This window comes from Fukomys damarensis, unplaced genomic scaffold, assembly GCF_012274545.1.
Source record: "Fukomys damarensis isolate Sample0158 unplaced genomic scaffold, DMR_v1.0_HiC HiC_scaffold_27, whole genome shotgun sequence".
In the NCBI taxonomy this organism is placed as follows: domain Eukaryota; kingdom Metazoa; phylum Chordata; class Mammalia; order Rodentia; family Bathyergidae; genus Fukomys; species Fukomys damarensis.
The window spans coordinates 26,645,075-26,668,273 of NW_022900939.1; the positions used below are offsets into that span (position 1 = coordinate 26,645,075).

The 23,199-nt window shown below is 37.2% G+C and overlaps 1 protein-coding gene across 1 annotated transcript in view; it reads right to left on the reverse strand.

The window, feature by feature from the left end:
• Hsd17b3 (hydroxysteroid 17-beta dehydrogenase 3) overlaps window positions 1–23,199 on the reverse strand; it is a 77,095-nt gene that overhangs the window by 30,120 nt on the left and 23,776 nt on the right. Inside the window, exon 3 of the mRNA XM_010636149.2 lies at window positions 359–434. Coding sequence (XP_010634451.1) covers window positions 359–434 — 76 coding nt within the window. The remainder of the gene's footprint in view (window positions 1–358; window positions 435–23,199) is intronic.

Sequence of the window (23,199 nt, forward strand, 5' to 3'; positions counted from 1 at the left end):
AAAAAAAAAAAAAAAAAAAATCTACCTAGAAAGGGAGTAGAAGTTACCAGGCAGCTGGGGTCTCCAGATAGCAGGGATGATTCTAAGGACGTAGGTGTGGGATCAAAGGAGAACATGGACCTATTTAGTGGACCTGAGCCTCTTTCTGCTTTGCAGAATCCTAGCCCACAGAATGTATGGTGGGATAAAGTCTGCACCTCAAACAGTACCCTTCAGTTTGCAAACAATGTTCCCCTTGGGACAGGTGGCACCCCAGGCTCCCAACAGCAGAGCAGAACAGCAGATCAGAACAGGAGCAGGCTAGACTGGTGGCTCCCCAAACATCTCCCTTATGTGAGACAGGATGGGGCTGACTCACCAATCTCGGTGGCAATGGTCTGGAGTTTTTCTAGAGTCCGGCTGATAAGTATAACATTGAGTCCTTGTCTTGCTAGCTGGGGGTGAAAGCAGAGAAAACCAAAAATGGATAAAGAAGCTACACAGACACGGAGGCTTGCTCCACAGGTGAACAAATGGGTCATCAGGTGTCATGCTTGGTTGCAGGGTGAGGGGCCTCCTCCATTAGCGCTGAAACCATCTAGAATAGGACAGAGATTGCCAAGCTATGGACAAAATAGCCACAAGGGACTGGGCTTACAGGTTATAGCATAGTCATGAGCGTATGCTGTGTTTACTATGTACCAAGAATTATTCTAGGCACTTTTCTTTACACTCCCATGATCTAAAAGCCCCTGTCCAAAACATGTAGGATTTGCTGTATGTCCAACTCAAAATATTGCAAACTTTATACTATATACAGTCAGCCCTCTCTTAGCTCCAAAACCAAAATTCAACCAACCCCAAATGAAATATCCCAGGGGAGGTATCTCTTCTCTATTGAATATGTCCAGCAGGGTTCTTGTTTCTTGTCATTTTCCCCAAAACAGTATAGCATAAGATTATTTACAAGGCATTTCCATCATATTAGGTATTGTAAGTAATCTGGAATGATTTAAAATGTACAGAAGGATGCGTGTAGATGATAGACAGAGTACTGTGCCATTTTATATGAGGGACCCATGCTTTGGTGTCTGCAGAGACCCTGGATCAGCTCCCATTGAATATGGAGGGATGGCCTGTAATACTAAGTATCAAGGTCTAAGGCAGCATCCATGATTTAAAAAAGCATTTCTGCAACAATTTGAGCTGCTTCTTATTCACCAAAAAATTATTCTGGTGAATCACTTTACAGGGGAACTTTCTTCTTTTGTCTCCCATCAGGAAAAGAAATGGAATTGAGGGCCCAAAGTGAAAAGCTGGATGTTTCCCTGGCATCAGCAAGGGCAATGCCTGCTCTCAGACTAAGTGACATGCACATTAACTTGGCCAGAGCAAGTGTAAGTGTGCTGTTCTGGGGAAAACTCCAAAATGTTACCAATGAGAAAAGTTAAAACTTTGTCCTGAAGAACAAGAAAGGAAGGAAGGAAGAAGGACTCATTTAAACAGATTAATGATGTTTGAGTTAGTGACAAAGGCCTAGCTATTGAAAACTTTTTCTATGGTTTTAGTCAAATGATTTATAATGTCATCTTTTTAATTGTGGCAAAAGACACATAACATAAAAGATACCATCTTTTTAAAAAATTTATTAGTACATGCTTGCAGTGCATTTATTTTGGGGAGTTGTACATGTACGTAATACATCTTAATACTTTTTTTTTTTGTTCCTTTCCCTTCCCGTCTCTTCCTTCTCCCTCGAACTCTTGGACCCCTTCCCATTTATGAAACTTCTATTTCCATTTCCATTTTTTTCTTCAATTCTTCCCTTTAAAAAAAAAATCCCTTTAGCTTTCCTTCCTTCCCCTTTCCCTTCATCTTTTATTCTCATTTGAAAATGATTTCTCTATTTGCTATTATTTATCTTTTATTTATACTTTGCTGCTCATGTAAGAGAACCCATGTGATATATAAACTTGCATGTCTGATTTATTTCACATAACATTATGGTTTTGAAATGCATCCATTTACCTGCAAATGTCTCAAGCTTATTTTTTCTTATGGCAGAGTAGTACTCCTTGCATATAAATACCATGCTTTGTTTATCCACTCATCTGTTGATGGCCATACAGGCTGCTTCCAAGATTTAACTATTACAAATTGTGTCACTATTGAAAGTGTAAATAAAGATCAAAATGTATATAGATAATGTGAACTGGAAGAAAAGGTCTAATGGGGAAGGGGAAGTGGGAGGGGCAAGGAAAAGGAAAGAAGGGAAAGGAATGAATATGAGAAAAGGAAAAAATGGAAACTGTATTTATTAATAGGAAGTGGGGAGGGGTTGGCTGGAGGGCAGGGGAATGGGGAAAAAAGTAAGAACTAAGATATATTATGGGTACAAATTCCCAATAATGAATTACAGCATACTGTATACCTAAAATGTACTAATAAAATTAATGAAGTAAAAACAATAAAATAAAATAAATTGTGCTGCTATAAACATGAATATGCATATATCACTGTAATATGATGACTTTAACTCTTCCGGGGAAGATACCTAAAAAGGGAAGAGCTGGGTCAAATGGAATTTCTATTTTTAGCTTGTTAAAGACTCTCCATCCTGATTTCCATAGTGGTTGTCCTAGTTTACATTCCTACACAGTGTAGAAGGGTTTCTTTTTCCCCACATCCTCACCAGCATTTGTAGTTATCTAATTTCTTGATGATATCCATTCTTTCTAGAGTAAGATGGCTTCTCAGTGTTGTTATACTTTGTATTTTTCTAATGGCTAGTGATGCTAAACATTTTTTCCTGTATTTGTTGGCCATCTGTACTGCTTCTGAGAAGTGTTTACTCATTTTGTTTGCCCATTTTTATTGGGTCTTTTATTGGGGGGGTCTAATTTTTTTTGAGGTCTTGATATAGTCTAGATGTCATTCTTACCCATTCTGCATGCTGTCTCTTCACTATGTTGGTTGTTTCCTTTGATGTGCAGAAACTTTTTAATTTGGTTTGATCCCATTTGTTGATTTTTAGTATTATTTCTTGTGCCTATAACTATGTCTTCAAGAGTATTACCTATTTTATCTTCATGTAGATAAACTGTTTCTGTTTTAACATTGAGATCTTTGATCCATAAAATATCTTAACAAAAATATGGACTATTACACATATATGGATCATCCTTGGGGACCCATGTTAATCTTCTCTGTCTTTACTCTTAGTAAATTTGCTGCCAAAACAAACATTTGCTGCGGCTTTAATAAAGAATTATAGACCAGAGAAAACACAGAAGCAGCTGAACTGTGGCTCAGACCACATAGTCTCCAATAGCCACTAATTCACTCTTTAGGTTGATAGCCTTTGACCCAGAGAGGTGTCAAAACCCCAACCATGGAGCCAGGGATTTAGCTCAATGGTGCTGCGTCCTGCCTCGCAAGCACAAGGTCCTGAGTTTGATTCCCATACCAAAAAACAACAACAAAAAATACCAGTTGCCTCCAAAACCATCCAAGTAAAAAAAGTCTCTGGAGAAGCCTTAGCATTTACATTGTCTTCAACTTTAATTTGTTAATGCACAGTACCAAACACACAAATACATTCTCATTATAAAAGATTCAAATGATACCAAGGAAAAAACATTCCCAACCCCCCCTAGTTTGATCTCCCCAACTCTTAAACCCTGCTGCATTTAGCAGCTTGTTGATTCTTCTATAACTTTTTCTCTGCACTTATGGGCATACATAGATTTATATAGAAATAAAACTTTGCTTTGTAGGTTTTCTTTTCATATTGTATGTGATACTCTATTGTCTTGCAATGCTCTTTGATAATGGAAAAGACACATTCTCTTCCATTCACTTAGTTGAACAAGAAGCATTATACACCCTCCCCACTTAATTTCATTTGCAAAATTAGTTCCATGGCACTACACAGATGGTAGGGAATCTGGGGGTGCCCTGCTGAACAGCCACTTACAAGTTAACAGACCTCATTGGGGAAGAAAGGGCAAGAATCTGCTCTACCAACAGTATCAGGCTTATTTATTGGCATTGTTACTTGAATTATTTGGGATATAAAAAAAAATCCACAAGTAACACTCAGATTCATCCTGTTCCTACCACTTAACACCTGTCTGCACAAATCAACTGTTCCACAGATGGGATAAGAGAACATATTAGGCAGTGTGTGGCACTGACTGAGCTGGTCATAGAGGAAATACTATTACTTTATTTATGATTCAAAGCTCTTTACCCAGCTGCTTAGCTGAATTTCTTTTACTCATTTTAATAGTTTATTAATGTTTAAGGTTTGGCTTTTCACACAAACAATAGCCTTTTTTCTAGAGTCAGTTTTGTCCCTTGTCAAAATTTGGATATTTTTTCCTCATTACCTTAGCTAGCACCTGTTCCACTGTAACAAATTGCCATTGTAACAAACTCAGTTGTCTTGTTCTCTGCCATCCCAGGATCATTTCCCACTGTCATTTATGGTGGATTTTTTTTTTATCAGTTAAAGAACACCTTCATTTATTTGTTTTTGCAAGTTACAGTTTTTCTACACTGCTAGGTTCACTTTGCAGGTATTTAACTTGGATCATAGCTCCCTGCTGTTCTCTCTGACCCCTCCTGGCATCCAAATCATGTTAATCTGTCTGAACAGTTTTTGAAATATATGGGATGATCAACTCATCCCAGATCTTTTCAGTTTGCTGCTGCTACTGCTGCTGTTGTTGTTGCTGTTGTTGTTGTTGTTGTTGTTGTTATCTTGAGACAGAGTCTCAGTATGTAGTTCATTCTGGCCTACATTGAAGAATAATTTTTCAACAGAGATAGGTGGTGGACATAGTTCCCTAACATTGTTTTTGTTTTGTTTTGTTTTTTAATGTTTTGCACTATGGTCAGTGACTGCAATGGTATGCCATTTGCTATTTGTTTCTTTGTTTGTTTGTTTTCAGCTTTAATTGAGTTTATTGGTACATTTTAGGAATACAGTACAGTTACATTCATTGTTGGGATCTTGTACCTCTACATGACAAGTCTTGATTCTCATTTTTTCCCCTTACCCCTGCCCTCCCTTCACCCCCTCCTCCCCTCCCCATCTACAAACATTTTATTTCCATCTTTTCATTATCTCACATTTTTTTCTTTTCCCTTATTACCCTTCCCCACCCATCCCACCTTCCCTACACCTTTAGTTCCTTTCTTACCATGCCATTTGCTATTTGTAATGCCACAATTTCTTTTGTAGCCTAATAAGACAGCTTTTATGAACACTGCAAATGAATCTTTAAGTAATATATCTTTAATGTTCTTGACTGCTCAATTTTATAAACAGTTGTCTATTAAACTAAACTTGGGGCTTGACAATGAAGGAAAAATAAGGATGCAAACAACCTTTAAAGAATTTTCCCAGGTGCAGTCAGGAAACCATTAAGGGAGACCTATATACACCATTCCCCCTGCTGCCTGAAAGGGCAAACTTGGGTCAGCTGTGACTGCAGTTTACTGAACAGTTACAATGACTCAAAATGCATATGAGGGTTGTTGGACTCCTGTTTCATGGACATTTTTACTCAGTATATACATTCTTTTCTTCCTCTTACTCTGCATCCCTTAGCCCCTGCACCTGTTGTCAACTCCAAGTGAAATTTCCCCACAAAAGCATTTTTACTGCTTTGTAATAAATCAACACTATTTGTTCAATATTAGCTCTCACCTTCCTGCTTCTTCATAACACTGGTTTAACACTGTCTAAATCTGTGTTTTCCAATTGCAATTCCTAGGACTTGGAAGAAAGTTCTGTTCACTTATGGAGTTCCTGAGTTTGCACTAATCATTAAGGCCTACAAAATATTGGTTAAACTAGGAGTGATATTCAACCCCTCTTTAGCTTTAACTATTTCTTATTCACTTATTAAGGTGTTACATTTGAAGCTTCAATTGAAATTCTAAGATACAATAAATGTCAGAATACAAGATAACTTCAGAGAGAAAATCAAGAAAAACATGTTTGTGATATAAAATGACATGCATATTTAGTTCTCATACATGGTTCTTACCCAGAGCTAAAACTTTTATAATTTCTTAAATGATAGGGATGAGAGGATCATTTTTATTTGGTTATGGTTCCAGGATTTTGATACAGTTTCTAAGATCCTTAGGATCTTCTGAATGAGAAGTGTCTTTTGCATTTTTGACAAGTCATCAGGGGTCTGGGGTTACTAGATATCTTCCAAGTGGGATCCATTTGGCAGGGAAGGTTGGAACTTTCAGGCCCACCTCCACCTTTGAGAAGTATAGAGGGACTACAGATTGAGTTTGTCATCAGTTGGTAATGATTTAATCACTCATGGCTGTGTAATGAAGCTGCCATTAAAAGACCATAAATGACAGAGTTTGGGGACCCTCAGAAGTGTTGGGAAGGTGGTGAGAGAACATGGTCCCTCTACCCTCAACCCACATCTTGGCCTAAACATCTCTTTGGTTGGATTGTTCAGGCATTGTGCCCTTTATGATGCACCAGCACCAGTAAAGAAAGTCACTTTCTGACCCATCAGCTATTCTAGCAAATTACTGAACCTGAGGAGAGAATGGTGGGAACACCTGGTTTATAGCCAGCCGGAAGTCTGGAAGGAGGGCAGTCTTGTGGGACCAGACTCTTAAACTGCACAGTCTGCTCTAATTTTAAGTAGCTCTTGTCAGAATGAATGGAACTGAATAACATCTAGTTGGTGCCCAGAGAGTTGAAAAATTGAGCAGTGGAGGAGTCTGTTATGTATCAAAAGTCTTGTATGTAGAAAGAGGTTGATGTCCAAAATAATGTCTATAAACTCATGATGTGATTCTTGAGCCATTCCCCAGTGGACCTCTCACACATATAACAAATATATAACAAAATAAAGAAAGTAGCAATTAGAGGGAATTTGGAAGGCTTATTTGGTTCCACCCACTGCCAAACTGTGATTCCTGTCTCCCAAGGGGAGGAGGGAGGAACAACATTACCTGTGCATTGCCTCAAGTCAGGGAAGAAGGATTTTTCAAGAGCACTGTTCATCTTATTGTTTTATACTCACTAGATTTTTTAATTTTTTATTCCTCACTCACTTTTTTAACTGAATTAGTGAATGTAGAAAAAGCAATGCTGTGATAACAAGTAAGCACTGAAATCTTTGGTTTAATGCAAGTTTATTTCTTATTCATGTTCCTTTAACTATAGACTGATCTTTGACTCAGACACCCAAAAATTTAATAAGCAAGACACAGTGGCCCCTCAGCTTCTCTGATAGTGGCAATTTCTGCTGCTATAGGCTAGGCCTGCTACCCAGATGTGTTTCAGGCAATAAAACTAAGAGTGTTTCTCTTGGACCAGATGCAGATGAGAAGCAGTGTGGGGTCATCTAAGATTCTACCCAAACATCTTCCTCAAGGGCAAAGAGATTTTGGCAGAAGTTGATAGAAGAGCAAGACACTACAAGGACGGGGGAGGGGGGCACAACACAGCAGGAGGGTCTGTCTAGTCGTAAGAGGCACTCACTAGGGGAAGAAGAGAACCACTGAAGGATGTGAGGGGAGAGAAAGTTTCAATAGTCACCAGGCCCAAGAGCAACGTATCCGCTCAGGACAGAAATATCTGTGTGATCCTCTCCTTGCTTTTCTGTCTCTCTCTCACACCCTCTCCTATCCTCCTGATCAATAGACTGAGCCAGGTTCAGGAATCTGCATTAGCCATCATGGAAAGGAGAAATGCCAGACCAGGAAAGAGACAAAAGGGACTCAGCACCATCCTCTCACCTCCAGTAGCCCAGCTCAGAAGAGGGAGTAGATGTGACTTTCATCAAATATGCAGCATTTTGATGATGGCAAATGATAGGACAGTGCTCTCTGATTCACCTACGAGAGGGGTCAGTGACCCAACAAGGCCAGAGGCAAAGGAGGAAATGACACAATGATGGGAAGCAGAATGATTGATCATGCCTCATGGGTCCTAATTTAGAATATTAGTTATACTTTCTATTTCTATTTCTGAAAATGATGTGATCATTTCCCACAACAGTTGTAAATCTGACAATCACTTCTACTTTGATTAATTTCCATTTTCAAAATTTTGACATTATATTGTCAGGAATAGAATACGCTCCATATTAATGTGATAATAATCTTAGTTGACAGCTTGACTGAATTAAGAGACTCCTCAAGAGGTAACTGATTAGATCATGGGGTTGGTATACTCACCACTGGGTTAAGTGAGTCCATAGCTGAATGTGCTGTTAGAAACTAGAGCCCGGTTGGAGGTGTGTGCTTAGGAGTGTGCCTTTCTGTCACTGGCACGCTTTCCCTGTATTCTGCTCTCTGACCACCATGAAGTAAAGAGCTTTTTTTCTACCATAATGTTTCTGCCTTGGAGAAGAGAATCTCTTGAAAATATGAGCCAAACTCTACCTTTCCTACTTTAAATTGGTGTCAGATACTTCATCCTGCCAATAGGAACACTGACTAACACAATTAATAACCTCAATTTTATTAATATGAATATATCTTTTCTCTTAGTCCTTACCTCAAACTATATTTTGCCTGATATTCATATTGTTCCTATGCCTTGTTTTTGTTTGCATTTACCAAGTATAGTGTGTATTTTTCCAATTCCTTGATTTTCAACCTTCCTGTATTCAACACTGGATTTTTGGGGGGTTGTTTTGTTTTGTTTTGTTTTGCCTCATTTAAGGATCTATCACTTTTGGTAAATCTAACCAAGTTATATTTATTGAGATTGCAGATTTGCTACACCAACTCCTCTATCTTATTTTAGTTGTTACATTCACTGTTTTTTTCTTTGTTATTTCTCTCCTTTTAATGATTGTAGTAATCAGGATAGGGTATGCCATGCAATAGTAACAAATGAGCCCCAAATCTCAATGGTTTAACAAAGAAAGGTCTATTCTTTCACATAGTGTCTTCTGCGTGTAATAGAGGAAATCACTATGGGCCCTCCAGGTAGTGACTCAGGGATCAAGGTTATTTTTTTTAGGACTGGTACTAGGATGGGGCAAGTGGTGAACCAGCTGTAAAATGTAAGGAAGTGCTCACTCTCAAGCCTGTGGTCACTCTATGTGCCTTGCCATGGCTCTGGCCCTTCTTTGTAATTCCTTTAACCTAAAACCACCACTGTTTTCCTTCATGTTGGGTAACCAAGCACCAGATTTGATGATGGTGTCACAAAGGCATCTTTACATCTGATTTTATTAAATGTGTTATAAGAACAACAATAAAAGAACAAGCAGAGTTACAGAATAACTAGTTCTATATCTGAACCAGTAAAACATTTATCTACAAGGAAAATGCACACAAATCAATAAACATTTTTTTCAGAACACACAATATCAAAAGATACATTCTAAACATAAAAGGAAAGGCTACACTGGGAAGAAGGGGAACAGGAAGATGGGATGAGAATAAAAGAAAATAAAATGAGACAGATGCTTGTGGATCAGTAGCACTAACTCAGCTCTCTGTGTTTTTATTATCAATTAAGAAAGAAGGAAAAGAAAAGGATTGAGAAAAGGGATGGTAAAAAAAACAGGAAAAGAGAAAAAATAAGAGCATATCTGCCTGGATGGGCCTGTATCTAGACAATTGAGTATAGGATTTGTGTGATCTCCCTGGCATTTGCTACTTATTAAACTAATCATACCAGTAAATTTTGCAAGATTCATGCTTGATGGTCTTGTCTCTAAGTGTTTATTTTACAGCTACCTTTGCTCATTTTAAATTGCTTTTCAACTAAGGATACACTTTATTCTCAATGAATAAAGGCATAATTGCACAAACTCTGACCAAGAACATTACATTTAATGTTCAACAGCTACTGAAAGCATCATCCCAAACTTAAAAACAGATGAATGATTGCCTGATTTTTTTTCAGCTTTAATTGAGTTTATTGGTACGTTTTAGGGATACAGTACAGTTACATTCATTGTTGGGATCTTGTACCTCTACATGACAAGTCTTGATTCTCATTTTTTCCCCTTACCCCTGCCCTCCCTTCACCCCCTCCTCCCTCTACAAACACTTTATTTTCATCTTTTCACTATCTCACATTTTTTTCTTTTCCCTTATTACCCTTCCCCTACCCATCCCACCTTCCCTACACCTTTAGCTCCTTTCTTCCCATTTCTAAATGTCAGTAATCTTATTAGGATCTTATGTATTATTGCAGATTATTCACACCAGGGGAACTATCTGGTATTTACACATGTGTGACTTATTTATTTCACTTAGGAGTATATCTTCAATATGCATCCATTTGATTGCCTGATTTTTAAAAAAGATTAATATCACCTTAGAATATTTTCTAAATCTGCTTTACTTCATCTGGTGCCCTTGGGCAGGTGTCTGTTTTTATTTAAATAATGTTTAATAATTCTCAGCTGATAAAGTTGCAGACCCCTCACAGCCAGGAAGATTAGAAACAGAGGAGTTGTTGGGATTTTTTAGTCTGACAGAAAAGCTACCCCAGAACTGACAAGGTCAGGATTCTATGGAAAGTTAGCTCATGTCTAATATGGCAATACTGTTACATTCTTTTCTCAAATGGCTGTTGCTCAAATGCTCTTCCATAGGCTCTTTTGTCTTCTTGCTGGTTCTCTAATACTAAATTGAGTAGAACTTTAACAAGTATAAACATACACCTTTGTTTGATAATTATATTTTTACAACATTGAATATAAAATGTTGGCTAGACATTTGAGCTAATTGCTAAACAGCCATGGCAATTACACTATAATTCTAATGTCCTATAAGATTTCAGAAACAATATACTGCCATGCTATACTAAAGAATATTCAGAGTTTTAAAATTCATCTTTATGGTATTTTAAAGATAAAACATAAGGCAGTGGTATAGATCAATGGCAAAATGCTTGCCTCACATGTACAAGGCCCTGGATTTGATCCCCAGCACTACAAAAAAAAAAATGAATGAATGAATAAAATAAAACATAAGACCAAAGGAAAGTTGAAGCCAAAAAAATTCCAAGGTGATGGTTTCAAGAGGTGGGATTTTTCCAGAAGTGATTAGGTCCTGAGGGCCATCAATGAGTGGGATTAATGCCCTTATAAAACAGGCTTCAAGGGTACCCTGGATTTTCTGCTCTTTCATCTGATGAGGAGAGCAAGAGATGCCATCTTGAACACTCTAAGGAGCCCTCACCAGACACCAAGTCTGCTGGTGCCTTAATATTGGATTTCCTAGCTTCCAGAACTGGGAAATAAATTTTTATTATTTACATATACTCAACCTCAGGTGTTTTTGTTTGTAAACTAAGATAAATAGTGAATATAATCAAAAGAAAAAAGGCACAGCTTTACTAATATCAACCCAAACAGGCATTAAAACTAGAATAGCATTGAAACAGAAATAAACCTAGTATAAAATTAAATTCATCAGAAAGATAGAACCATTCTAATCCTGGATCACCTGATTAACTACCTTTACATGAAAGAGTAAGAAGAAAAGCTACACCACCACAGTGGGAGATTTTACTTTGTTTTTCAGCAATTGTTAGATGAAGTACTCAGACATTTGTTAAGAAACATTATTTAAGCCACATAAATAGTACACCTGATCAAATGTGTAAATATATACATATATATATAGATATAGATATAGATATATATATAGATATATATATCACCACCAGTGGACCCGGTGAGGACTGGATCTTCATGAATCCATCAGTGTGAGTCCCTCCCCCACACAGGCCCCACCCAACAGCAGACTGAACTCCCTGCTACCAGCTGAAAAATGACGATAGGAGCTCTAGGAAGTCATCAGGGTGGAGGTGGAGGTAGCCGCCCACCAGCAAACTGGCCTCCTTGCCACCTGTGGACTAGGCAAGGACTGCAGCCCACCAGGTGCTTAAAACACCCCTCCACCACCATCCCACTCCCCCCAACACCCTACCACTACCTCTGACTTCCTGGCTGCCCTTATTCCTCATCTAAACTGCAGAGGCACAGGGGGGGTCTTAAAGGCCATTGCCCTGAGCTAGAGCAGAAGTAAATAACAGTAAGAGGGCCTTACTCCTTCCAAGTTCCCATCTCAAAGGGTAAAGCTGCAACATTGATCAATTTATTCATTATAAACATTTTTGGCTAGTCTTCAATTCAGCTGTGTTTAATTCTATTGTTGTTGATTTTATCACTTGCAATAGTGTTGTGATTGATCTAATCAGTTATCTTTCCTGGTATAATGAAAATGAGATTGCCCCAGAGTTATTAGAGACTCAAATCCTAAAGACCAGGTATATCTGGAAGATATCTCTGAGAAGCAATTATTCCTTAATGTTTCTAAATGCTAGCAACAAAGGTACTTACAGTAAGTAATATGGAAGTATCAACCCAGAAATTAAATGAAGGATGATACCAACAACAATCATAGAAATTAAAAGATATTTACACAAGACACAGTCTTCCATCTTACCAAAGGCAAATTCTTGGGAAAACAAGATGGAAAAGTCTGATAATCAACCACCTGGACAATCTGTACTGATAGCACAGTAAGTTAAAAAAAAACTAACAGGTGAATGAGGCTCTAGAAATATTCAAAACAGAAATAATATCCCAGATAAAAGACATGATTAGAAACATGATAAAAAAGAAACAGATAAAAAAAATAGATGACCTCAGAAGAATGATGGAAGCCATGAATGCTCAGTGTAGGAAAGAAATGGAAACCATGCAGGCCCAACACAAGAAAGAAATGCAATCCATGAAACAGATTCAAACTGATATCCAAAACATTAAAAACTCTATTAAAAGTATATACAGCAGACTAACCCAATCTGAATACAAAATATCAGATATAGAAGATAGAATGGTGGTCAGTGACCCTGAAAAGAGAAATCTCTTAAAAATGAATCTCTTAAAATCTCTTAAAGAACCATGAAAAATTAAACCAACAACTCCTAGATGAAACAAAGAAAGGTTCAGTACAGCCTGTCCAAGATCTATTCTCACTCTGGCCTGCCTGGGGCCAATCGGCCTGCCTGGGACCAAAAGGTGAGGACTGGGTAGCCACATCCCCACCCCACCTGCACCACAACCAGCATCCAGCAGAAGGTGGAAGGCAGAGGCCTGGGACAACCCTCTGAGATCGAATCTCCCTCCTGCCTCCCTGGGGCCAATCAGTGAGGACTAGCTTACAACCTGCAATGGCCCCACCCCCCCCAGGCCTCCCGATTGTGGCAGTCCTTGGATCCACTCTGTAGAGGCACAGATGGTCATAAAGTGCATTTTTCTGAGCTCCAGATTTTTAATATCTTCAAAGAAAGGGCAGAGGGAACCTGTAGTAGAACTTTGCAGAGTTCAACCCTGCAGGAGGTCAGGGAGCTCAATTTGGGCCTTGCAGCCTGAAATCAGCCTGAATCTCAGGGGTCTGCCATTGGCTAGCTGAGATCAAAGGACTTAGTTCTGCACATGTCTGCACACATTGTATACTATGACACCAGAGATATAGTCTGAAAGAGGACCTTTAAATTCTTTTTCTTCTTTCTTTTCCTCATTCCACCCTGCAAATTCTTTCTTTTTTCTGTCCTCATTTTTCAAGTCAGTCTCTTGCTCCCCCATATTATTCCTCATCTGCATTTCTGCTCCTGTTCCATCTCAGATTTCTTCTTTTATCATTTTTTTCTTTCTTCTTTATGTTCTTTTCTTCTCTCATTTTCCTTCAGTCAAGGGTCAATAGTTTCAAAGGAAAGTGAACACCTACTACTGTTGAATTGTTATATTCTTGTCCTTATTCTTGCACTCTGTCTTTCCCTTTTGACTTTAACATTTTCCTAAAGATTGTGTGGTCATCCTCTGTTCCCTGGCTTCACTTGAAACCTTCTCCAATTCTTTTACTTATCTACTCCTCTCATCCTAACTCTATCTAAGCCCCCATCATAAATGGTAAAGATGCTATATTGAAGAGTTTATTCACTGCAAACATATTTTGGAATTCTTCTTGATTTTAATTTAATTCACTTGATTTAAAGCTGATAGATTAATAACTACCACAAGTGGTCAATTTGTAAGTTGTGCTTGACCCTATCATGTTGATGATTATATCAATTGGGCTAAAGGATTGTGATTGATTTAATGAGCTGTCTTCTCAGATATTGTGAAAATGAGAATGTCTATGAGTCATTAGAGACTCAAAAGCTAAAGCTCAACTATATCAGGAATATTTAAGTAATAACCCAGGAATTAAAACAAGGACAACCCAACAACAAAAATAAAAATGAGAAAACACTTAAGCAAGACACAAAGACAGACTTCCAGTTCACCAATGGCAAATGGTAGGGCAGATAAGGATGAAAAGTCTGACAGTGAACCACCAGGACACCCTGAACTCATAGCACAGGAAGTAACAAGACAGATCAATCAGGCTCTAGAAAAATTCAAAACAGAAATAATTTCTCAGATAACCATAGAGATGGTGAGCAAAATGAAAGTCATGATTAGAGACTCTAGAACAGAACCTGACAAAAAAAATAGATGATCTCAGGACCATGATAGAAGCCATGAAGGCTCAGCATAAGAAAGAAATGGAAACCATGGATGCCCAACATAGGAAAGAAATGAAATTCATAAAATGGATTCAAACAGATATTCAGGAGATTAAAAACTCTATTGAAAGTTTTCACAGCAGGAAAAATGAATGTGGAGATAGAATTTCAGGTATAGAAGATAGGATTGCAGTCAGTGACCATGAAAAGAGAGGTCTCTTAAAATCAGTAAGGGATCATGAGAAATCCATCCAACAACTCCCAGATGATGCAAAGAAGAATAACATAAGACTGACAGGAATCCATGAAGTAACAGGAGAAAATACAAATGATTTGAAAAAGCTCATCACAGAATTAATGACAGAAAACTTCCCAGAGGAGAAGAATTTTACATACAGATAAATGAGGCATATAGGACTTCAACTAGCCATGATAAAAAAAATCTACACCTAGACATATAATAATTAAGATCCAAGAAACTGAACAGAATAACAAAATACTATAAGCAGTAAGAGAAAAGAAACAAATAACATGCAAAGGAAAGCCAATCAGCATCACAGCAGATTTGTGAACACAAACCTGCCAAGGAGAGCCTGGAGTGAGGTATTTCAAGTCCTAAAAGAAAACATCCTCCAACCTGGACTGATGTATCCTGCAAAACTCTCTCTCAAAATGAATAGGGAAATAAGATACTTCCATGACAAAGAACACCTCAGAAACTTCATGAATACCAAACCATACCTACAAAGAATTCTAAACAATATCCTAAAAAAAAGACAATAAAGGTCAAAACACCTTGAGGCCCAACAGAGCAAATCAACTGAGCAAGGCAAGAAGCTAAAGAGAGAGGGGGGAAAAAGTAAAAAGAGTCAACAAAAGAATAATAACATGACAATAATAAGTCAGTACATATCAGTTATAACCATCAATGTCAATGGCCTCAATTCACCAGTCAAGAGAAATAGACTGGCAAAATGGAGTAAGAAGCAAAATTCAACAATATATTGTATGCAAGAAACACACCTACTGCAAAAAGAAGCCCATAGACTGAAAGTAAAAGGTTGGAAAATAGTTCTCCATGCAACCAGAGCCCAGAAAAAAGCAGGGGTAGCTATCTTATTTGCAGGCAAAATAAATTTCAAACCAAAACTAAGAGAGAAAAAGAAGGCAACTACATCCTTGTAAAGGGAACCATTCAAGAGAAAGAGACGACAATTATAAATATTAATGCCCCAAACTATATAAAGCAAATATTAAGTAACATGAAAAACCAAATAAGCACTAATACAAGTGTAGTGGGGGACTTAATTACCCCACTATCACAAATAGACAGATCATCTAGGAAAAAACAATCAGTAACAAAATACTAGAAATGAACCAAACTTTTGAACATATGGACTTAATAGATGTCTATAGAGTGTCCCACTCCAACAAATCAGAATTCACATTCTTTTCAGCTGACAAGGGTCATTCTCCAAGATGGAACACATACTAGCTCATAGAACAGGTTTGAATAAATGCAAAGGAATCAAAGTTATCCCATATATATTATCAGATCATAGTGCCATCAAGCTGGAGATCAATACCATAAGATACCATAGGAACTTCACAAACACATGGAAATTGAACAACACTCTCCTGAACAATCAATGGATCACAGAGGAAATTAAAGAAGAAATTAGACAATTTTTACAAATAAATGAAAATGCCAATACAACATACAGGAATCTATGGGACACAATGAAAGCAGTTTGAGGTGGAAAATTCATAGCATTGAATGTCCATATTAGGAAAACAGAGTGAGCTCAAATAAACAAACTAATGATGAACCTTAGGCTCCTAGAAAAGGAAGAGCAAGAAAAACCCAAAGCTCATACCAGAGAGGAAATTATATAGTTTAGAGCAGAAATCAATGCAATGGAAACTAAGAAAATGATACAAAAAAATCAATGAAATGAAAAGTTGGTTTTTTGAAAGAATAAATAAAATTGATAACCCCTTAGCTAACCTTATCAAAAAAAGGGAAGAAAAGGCTCAGATCCATGCAATTAGGAAGGAAAATGGTGAAGTCACAACAGATCCAGGAGAAATCCAGAGGATCATCAATACTTACTTTGAGAACCTGTATTCTAATAAAATGGAGAAAACAGAAAAAATGGACAGATTTCTAAATACATATGAATTACCAAAGTAGAATGAATATATAAAAATTCTAAACACCCCAATTATGATCAGTGAAATTGAAAATGTAATTAAAAATTTACCAAGAAAGAAAAACCTAGGTCCTGATGGCTTCACTGCTGAATTCTACAAGACATTTAGAGAAGAACCGCTGCCACTATATTTTTCAATGAAACTGAAAGGGATGTAATACTTCCAAATTCATTCCTGGAAGCAAGTATTACTATGATCCTAAAACCAGGGAAAGACCCAACCAAAAAAAGAACTACAGGCAGATATCCCTAATAAACATAGATGCAAAAATACACACTATGATACTGGCAAACAGAATACGAAGTTCATCAAGAAGATTATACACCCTGACCAAGTTGGATTTATCCCAGGGATGCAAGGATGGTTGAGTATACATAAATCAACATATAGTAACAGAGTGAAGGGAAAAAAACATGTGATCCTCTTGATAGATGCAGAAAAAGCATTTGACAAATTTCAACACCCATTCATGATTAAAATCCTGCAGAAAATTGGAATGGATGGTCTTCATCTCAACTTGATAAAGGCTATCTATGAAAAGCCAATAGCCAACATCTAACTAAATGGTCAAAAACTAAAAACCTTCATGCTAAAATCAGGAACAAGACAAGGATGTCCATTATCATGGATCTTGTTCAATATATTTTTTAAAATATTAGCAGCAGCAATTACACAAGAGAAAGAAATGAAAGGAATAAAGATAGGAAAGGAAGAAGTGAAACTGTCGTTATTTGCTGATGATATGAAACTTTACATAGAAGACCCAAAGAACTCCACCAAAAACCTTCTAGACTTAATTGACAGATTCAGTAGAGTAGCTGGATACAAGGTAAATACTCAAAAATCAATAGCCTTCTTGTACACAAATAACAGACTCACTGAGAGTCAAATTAGGAATACAATCATTTTCACAATAACATCCAAAAAATGAAAATCTAGGAGTCAATCTAACAAAGTAAACAAAAGATCTCTACATTGAGAACTACAACACTCTGAAAAAAATAGACTGAAGAGGATATAAGAAGATAGAAAGACAACCCTTGGTCTGGGTGGGAAGAATCAATATAGTGAAAATTTCTATAATTTCAAAACTGCTATACACATTCAACACAAATCCCTATTGAAATCCCAACAGTAAATCTCACAGAACTAGAGGGGAAAAAAAATAAAAAAATTCATTTGGAATCAGAAGAGACCTTGAATAGGAAAAAGCAATTCTAGGTGACAGAGACATGGTAGGGGTTATAACAATCCCCAACTTGAAACTATACTACAAAGCCACTGTGATAATAACAGCATGATACTGGCAAAGAAACAGACCCAAGGATCCATGGACTAGATTAGAGGATGCAGAAACAACTCCAGATGTACTCAGCTACCTCATCTTTGACAAAGGAGCCAACCATCCTCCCTGGAAGAAAGAGAGCCTCTTAAATAAATGATTTTGGAAAAACTGGATTTCAACCTACCAAAGATTAAAACTAGATCCCTATCTTTCACAATGCACTAAACTGAAGTCAAAGTGGATTAAAAATCTAAATATTAAAACAGAAACAGTAACCTTGCTGGAAGATAAGTTGTAGAACTCTTGAAGACATTGGTGTAGGAAAAGACTTTATGAACAAAACCTCAGTAGCCTGGGAACTAGCACAAAGAATCAACAACTGGGATCTTATTTTATTAAGAAGCTTCTGTAGGGCCAGGGATTTAGCTCAGTGGTTCTGCCACCTGCCTCACAAGTACAAGGATCCATGTTCAACCCTGGTACCAAAAAGCTTTCGTACTGCAAGAGAAACCACCAACAAAGCTAAGAGACAACCTACAAGGTGGGAAAAAATTTTTATCAGCTGTTCCTCAGACAAAGGACTACTATCTTGAATATACAAAGAATTTTAAAAAGGCAGGCCCCCCAAATATAAAGACTCAATTCAAAAATGGGCATCTGAACTGAACAGACATTTCTCAGACAAAGAAGTTAAAGCAGCAAATAATCATATGAAAAAAATGTTCAGCATCACTGGTCATTTGAGAGATGCAGATGAAAACACTGAGATTCTATCTCACCCCAGTAAGAATGGCTGCTATCAAGAAATCAACCAATAAAAAATGCTGGCAGGGTTGTGGGAAGGTAGGAGACCTTCACTATTGGTGGGAGTGCAGACTGATGCAACCACTGTGGAAATCAATATGGAGACACCTCAAACAACTAGGATTAAAAGTCCCATCTCATCTATCTATTCCTCTGCTGGGTATTTTCCAAAAAGAATTAAAAGTATCATACCACAGCAATATATGTTCATCCATGTTTATAGCAGCACAGTTTGTAATAGCTAACATGTGGAAACAGGCCAATTGCCCATCAACTGGAGACTGGATAATGAAGATGTTCTGTTTTGTTATAAAATGGAGGACTACTTAACCATAAATAACAAGAAACTAGAGAGATTTATAGCTAAGTGTATGCACAGTGAGGCCATACTCAAGTGAAACAAATAGGACACATATGTGTAAATGCTGAATAGTTTCTTTGGTGTCAAAAACTAAAAGCGAAAATAAGGATCAAAATGTATAATTGATATTGTGTAATAGGAAGAAAAGTTCTAAAAGAGTAGAGGAAGTGGGAGGGCTAAGGGAAAAGTAAAAAGGTAAAAGAAAAACATGGAAACAATGTCTTTGTAAATACGGAGGGTGAAGGGGATGAAGGGAGGGCTGGGGAATGGGAAAAAATAAGAGCCATGAGAAAACATGTAAAGGTACTAGATCCCATTGATGAATGTAACTGTATTGTATACCTAAAATGTACCAATAAATCTAATAAAGTTAACAAAACAAATGGACATGTATAAACACTGAGTAAGATTATGTTTCTCTGAAATTTGGCTCCATACAAAACCTGGTATAACTGACAAATCTCTAGCAAAGGCATAAAGAAAAAGTACAGAGAGCACATATGATCAATAAACAATATTAAGGGTGAAAAGCTGAATATGACTAGAGATACAGCTAAGAAATAACATATAAAAAAGGAATAAGACAGAAGAATGATTATTGCTACCTCCTGAAATCCTGATAAAACAATAAAAATGTAATTTTCAAATATGAGGTTAATGCCCTTATAAGGCAAACTTCAGAGGATGGCCTGGTTCTTCTGCTAACATAAATCCACTGGACAGATGACAACAAAGACAAGAGCAGCCCCAAGTTCTTGTTTGCTGGAAAATCAGCATGATCTTAATATGTGACATTTCAACTCATGTATAAGGCACAAAATGAGCAGATCAGAGTACGGTCATATCTAACCTCAGATATACATTACTTCTTTTTGGTGGGAACATTCAAAATCCTCTGTATTACTTGAAAGACTCAGTTAATTGTTACCAAAATTTATATCACTAATATTTTAAAAATCTCAGGCAATTCTAGCACCTGATCTGAGGTGAATGAGAAGCCAGAAGAGGTGGATTGGGTTCAGACTGTCTGAAAAGCCAGTATGCCCTTTTCCATTCTGTGAGCTGAGGACAAGGTATTCCTCAAGAACAGGGTAAAGGGCAAGGGCAAGTTGAGTTACAACTGCAGAGAGACCCTGGGAAAATTCCATTCCACAGGCAGGGAATACAGAAATGTTTATTTGGGAATCTGACCTACCCTAAGGAAAAGACCTGAGGACATCGGCAGAGGGACTGTCCCCAAGTCACACTTACTCCTGTAAAATCCACACAACACAAGGAAAGCTCAGTCAGGTTCTTAATCCACCTCATCTGGCTTTGAAACCTGAAGTCACCATGAATGTTGGAGAGCCAAGAGGAGGAGGAAACTTGATAGAACAGAGTCCAGGCAAGAGACAGCTTTGTTGTAGAAGAAGAAAAAAAACTTTCTCCTTAGAGGGATCAGAGAGAATACAATGTCTATGAAAAGAAGAGTTACTCTTAAACAGGGGTATTGAAAGAACACAGAGGAATCCCAGATGTGTAAACAGTTTAAGTTCTTTGGGGGAAATTTTAATTTTTTAATTGAAAAAGAACATAGCAAAAATTTTTTAAAATCAGTTCAAAGATTGGGAGATAATTATGAACTCATTTTGCAGGAAGAAAAGCAAAGGAATGAAATAAAAATTAGAGAACAAAACAGAAATTGAGGATGGTTTTAAGAGCCTGAATACTGGAAATTCTAGAAATAATTTTTCCAACATCTGAGCCACAGAAGTCCCTCAAAGAAGAGGTAACCTGGAGGGAGGGCCAACATGCCCTGTAGGGAACCCCATCTTCTCCATATTTGTGTTCTTTCTCCCCACCCCACTACTCAGGAGCTTGGGCTTGTAAGGCAAGTGTGATGGTACTGAGCTAAATCCACAGCCCTGTGCTCAATTTCTGAAATGATTGTTGAGTCTACTGGTGATTTTTTACAAGAAAATGATTACCTTATAATAAGAACATTTCCTGCTTAAATGTTTTCAAATGTCTAAGAGAATGTCACACACAAAAAAAAACCTTTATAATGATAAATTTGAAAACAGGTAAAATGGATGTTTCTAAAACAATATAAATTTCCCAAACTGATAGATTTTAAATCTCAAATAGTTTTGTAACTACTAGAAAAATAATGTCACCAAGAATAATAAGATTGTAATGATAGATTAGTAGTTTATATTGTCTCACAAAGAAAATCCCAGTCACAGCCTTACAGATAATCAATCATTCAAAAAAACCAATCATTCCAAAATTGTAGAATCTTTTGCAGAGAATGAAAAGGTAAAATTCCCCTCTTTAGTTTAAGAAGTTGGTATAACTATTATAAAAAAAAAATCTGTGAAAAATAGCTGGCATTGTTACTAATGTTGACTATGTACCTAACCTGTGGTCTAGCAATGCTGCTCCAAGTCTAATCTTGACTAATGTGACAACCAAAATGTCCATCAACGGAGGAAAGGTTAACTCAATTGATTATATATATATATACACACATACATATATATGTCAGAATGATATAGTATAATGATGATGTAATACTATATAGAACTGAAAATGGATGAGCCATGTTTGACATACATAAGCATGGTTGAATTTTGAAAGCATATTGCTTATCAGCATAAGCACAGTGAATTACAAAATGCCTGTTTCAAACTTACATTAAGTTCAAGACAAATAATATAAACAACATATTGTTTAAGAAAATGTGTGTGCAGAACTCTTTATTAAAATACATAGAATTTATTAGCATAATTTTCATAGTATTTACATTTATAGAGTGAGGGAAGGGAAACATAAAGCACTGACATATAGGCAGCTTTGAGGGCACTGCTGACCTATTTTTTAAGCTGGGGAATCAGGGACACAGACTCGCATTATTTTTTATAAACTTATATAGCATATCTGTGCCTTATATGCATTCTTGTTTGATGCCTTCCCTTGTATACACACACACACACACACACACACACACACACACACACACACCCCATCATGGCACACTGTAATGTACTTAAGCTATTCAAAGACAGTATCAGAAATTATAGCACAGAGCAAAGTAATGAACCTAGAAGAACACAGAAACCATTAAAAGCTGCTGGTTTCCTTTAAGGGTGGCTAGACAAAAGGGTGCAGCTGGTGACTTGGACTAGACATTAAGAAGAGACTCCTTGCTGGCATATGTTATCATATATTGCAAAGGAAGTAAATGGTGAGATATCAGAGTAGGAAAGGCAATTATTTTTCTTCAGTTTGTCTGAGACAGAGCTAACCAAATGACTTACCCCAAGAACCACCTCTGTGCCCATTCCTGTAGCTGCCAGGGGCATTACCCAGGATGGCTTCCTTTTTATTTTCTGAAGGAAACTCAAGATATTTTTAGCATTGGTTACCTTTACAGGGAGATATAAGGTAAAGAAATGTTGGCAGGAAGAGGGCTTTCTTTCTCTGTGCTTTTCTCTATGCTCAAATTTTCTAATTTTAGGCCTGTATTACTTTTACTTTTAACAGGATTTATCTGAGGAAAGACGGTGTGGCTTTTTGTTAATTTCTTCATTCTCTGTCTCTTAATTAAAAAATAGATACACAAACATCATTAGCCAATCAGGGAAATGAAAAGGAAAACCAGAATGGGATTTCACCTCACAACTTTTAAAAAATAAAGTCTATTAAGAAAGAAATTATTAAAGAAGAAAAGCCAAGGACTTGCCTGTTCCTGAGTACACCAGTGGTATCCCCACAACTCTTCTCATTTCTCTCATGGAAGACTCCCCACCCCCAGCTCCACTTTTGAGTCCTGGAATCCATCAGAAAGATGGCTACAGAATTAAGCACCTTTGTCTCACAATTCACTTCATCAGCCTCCTGAAGGGGGGATTGTCCATTAAGTGGAAAACAATTAGCATTTTGAGCACAAAGGATGCTCTCTGCCTGGTAGGCTACTCTCCTCTCCTTAATTGTGCCCTTTCCCTCAAGAGCTGTAGAGGGTTTAAAGGT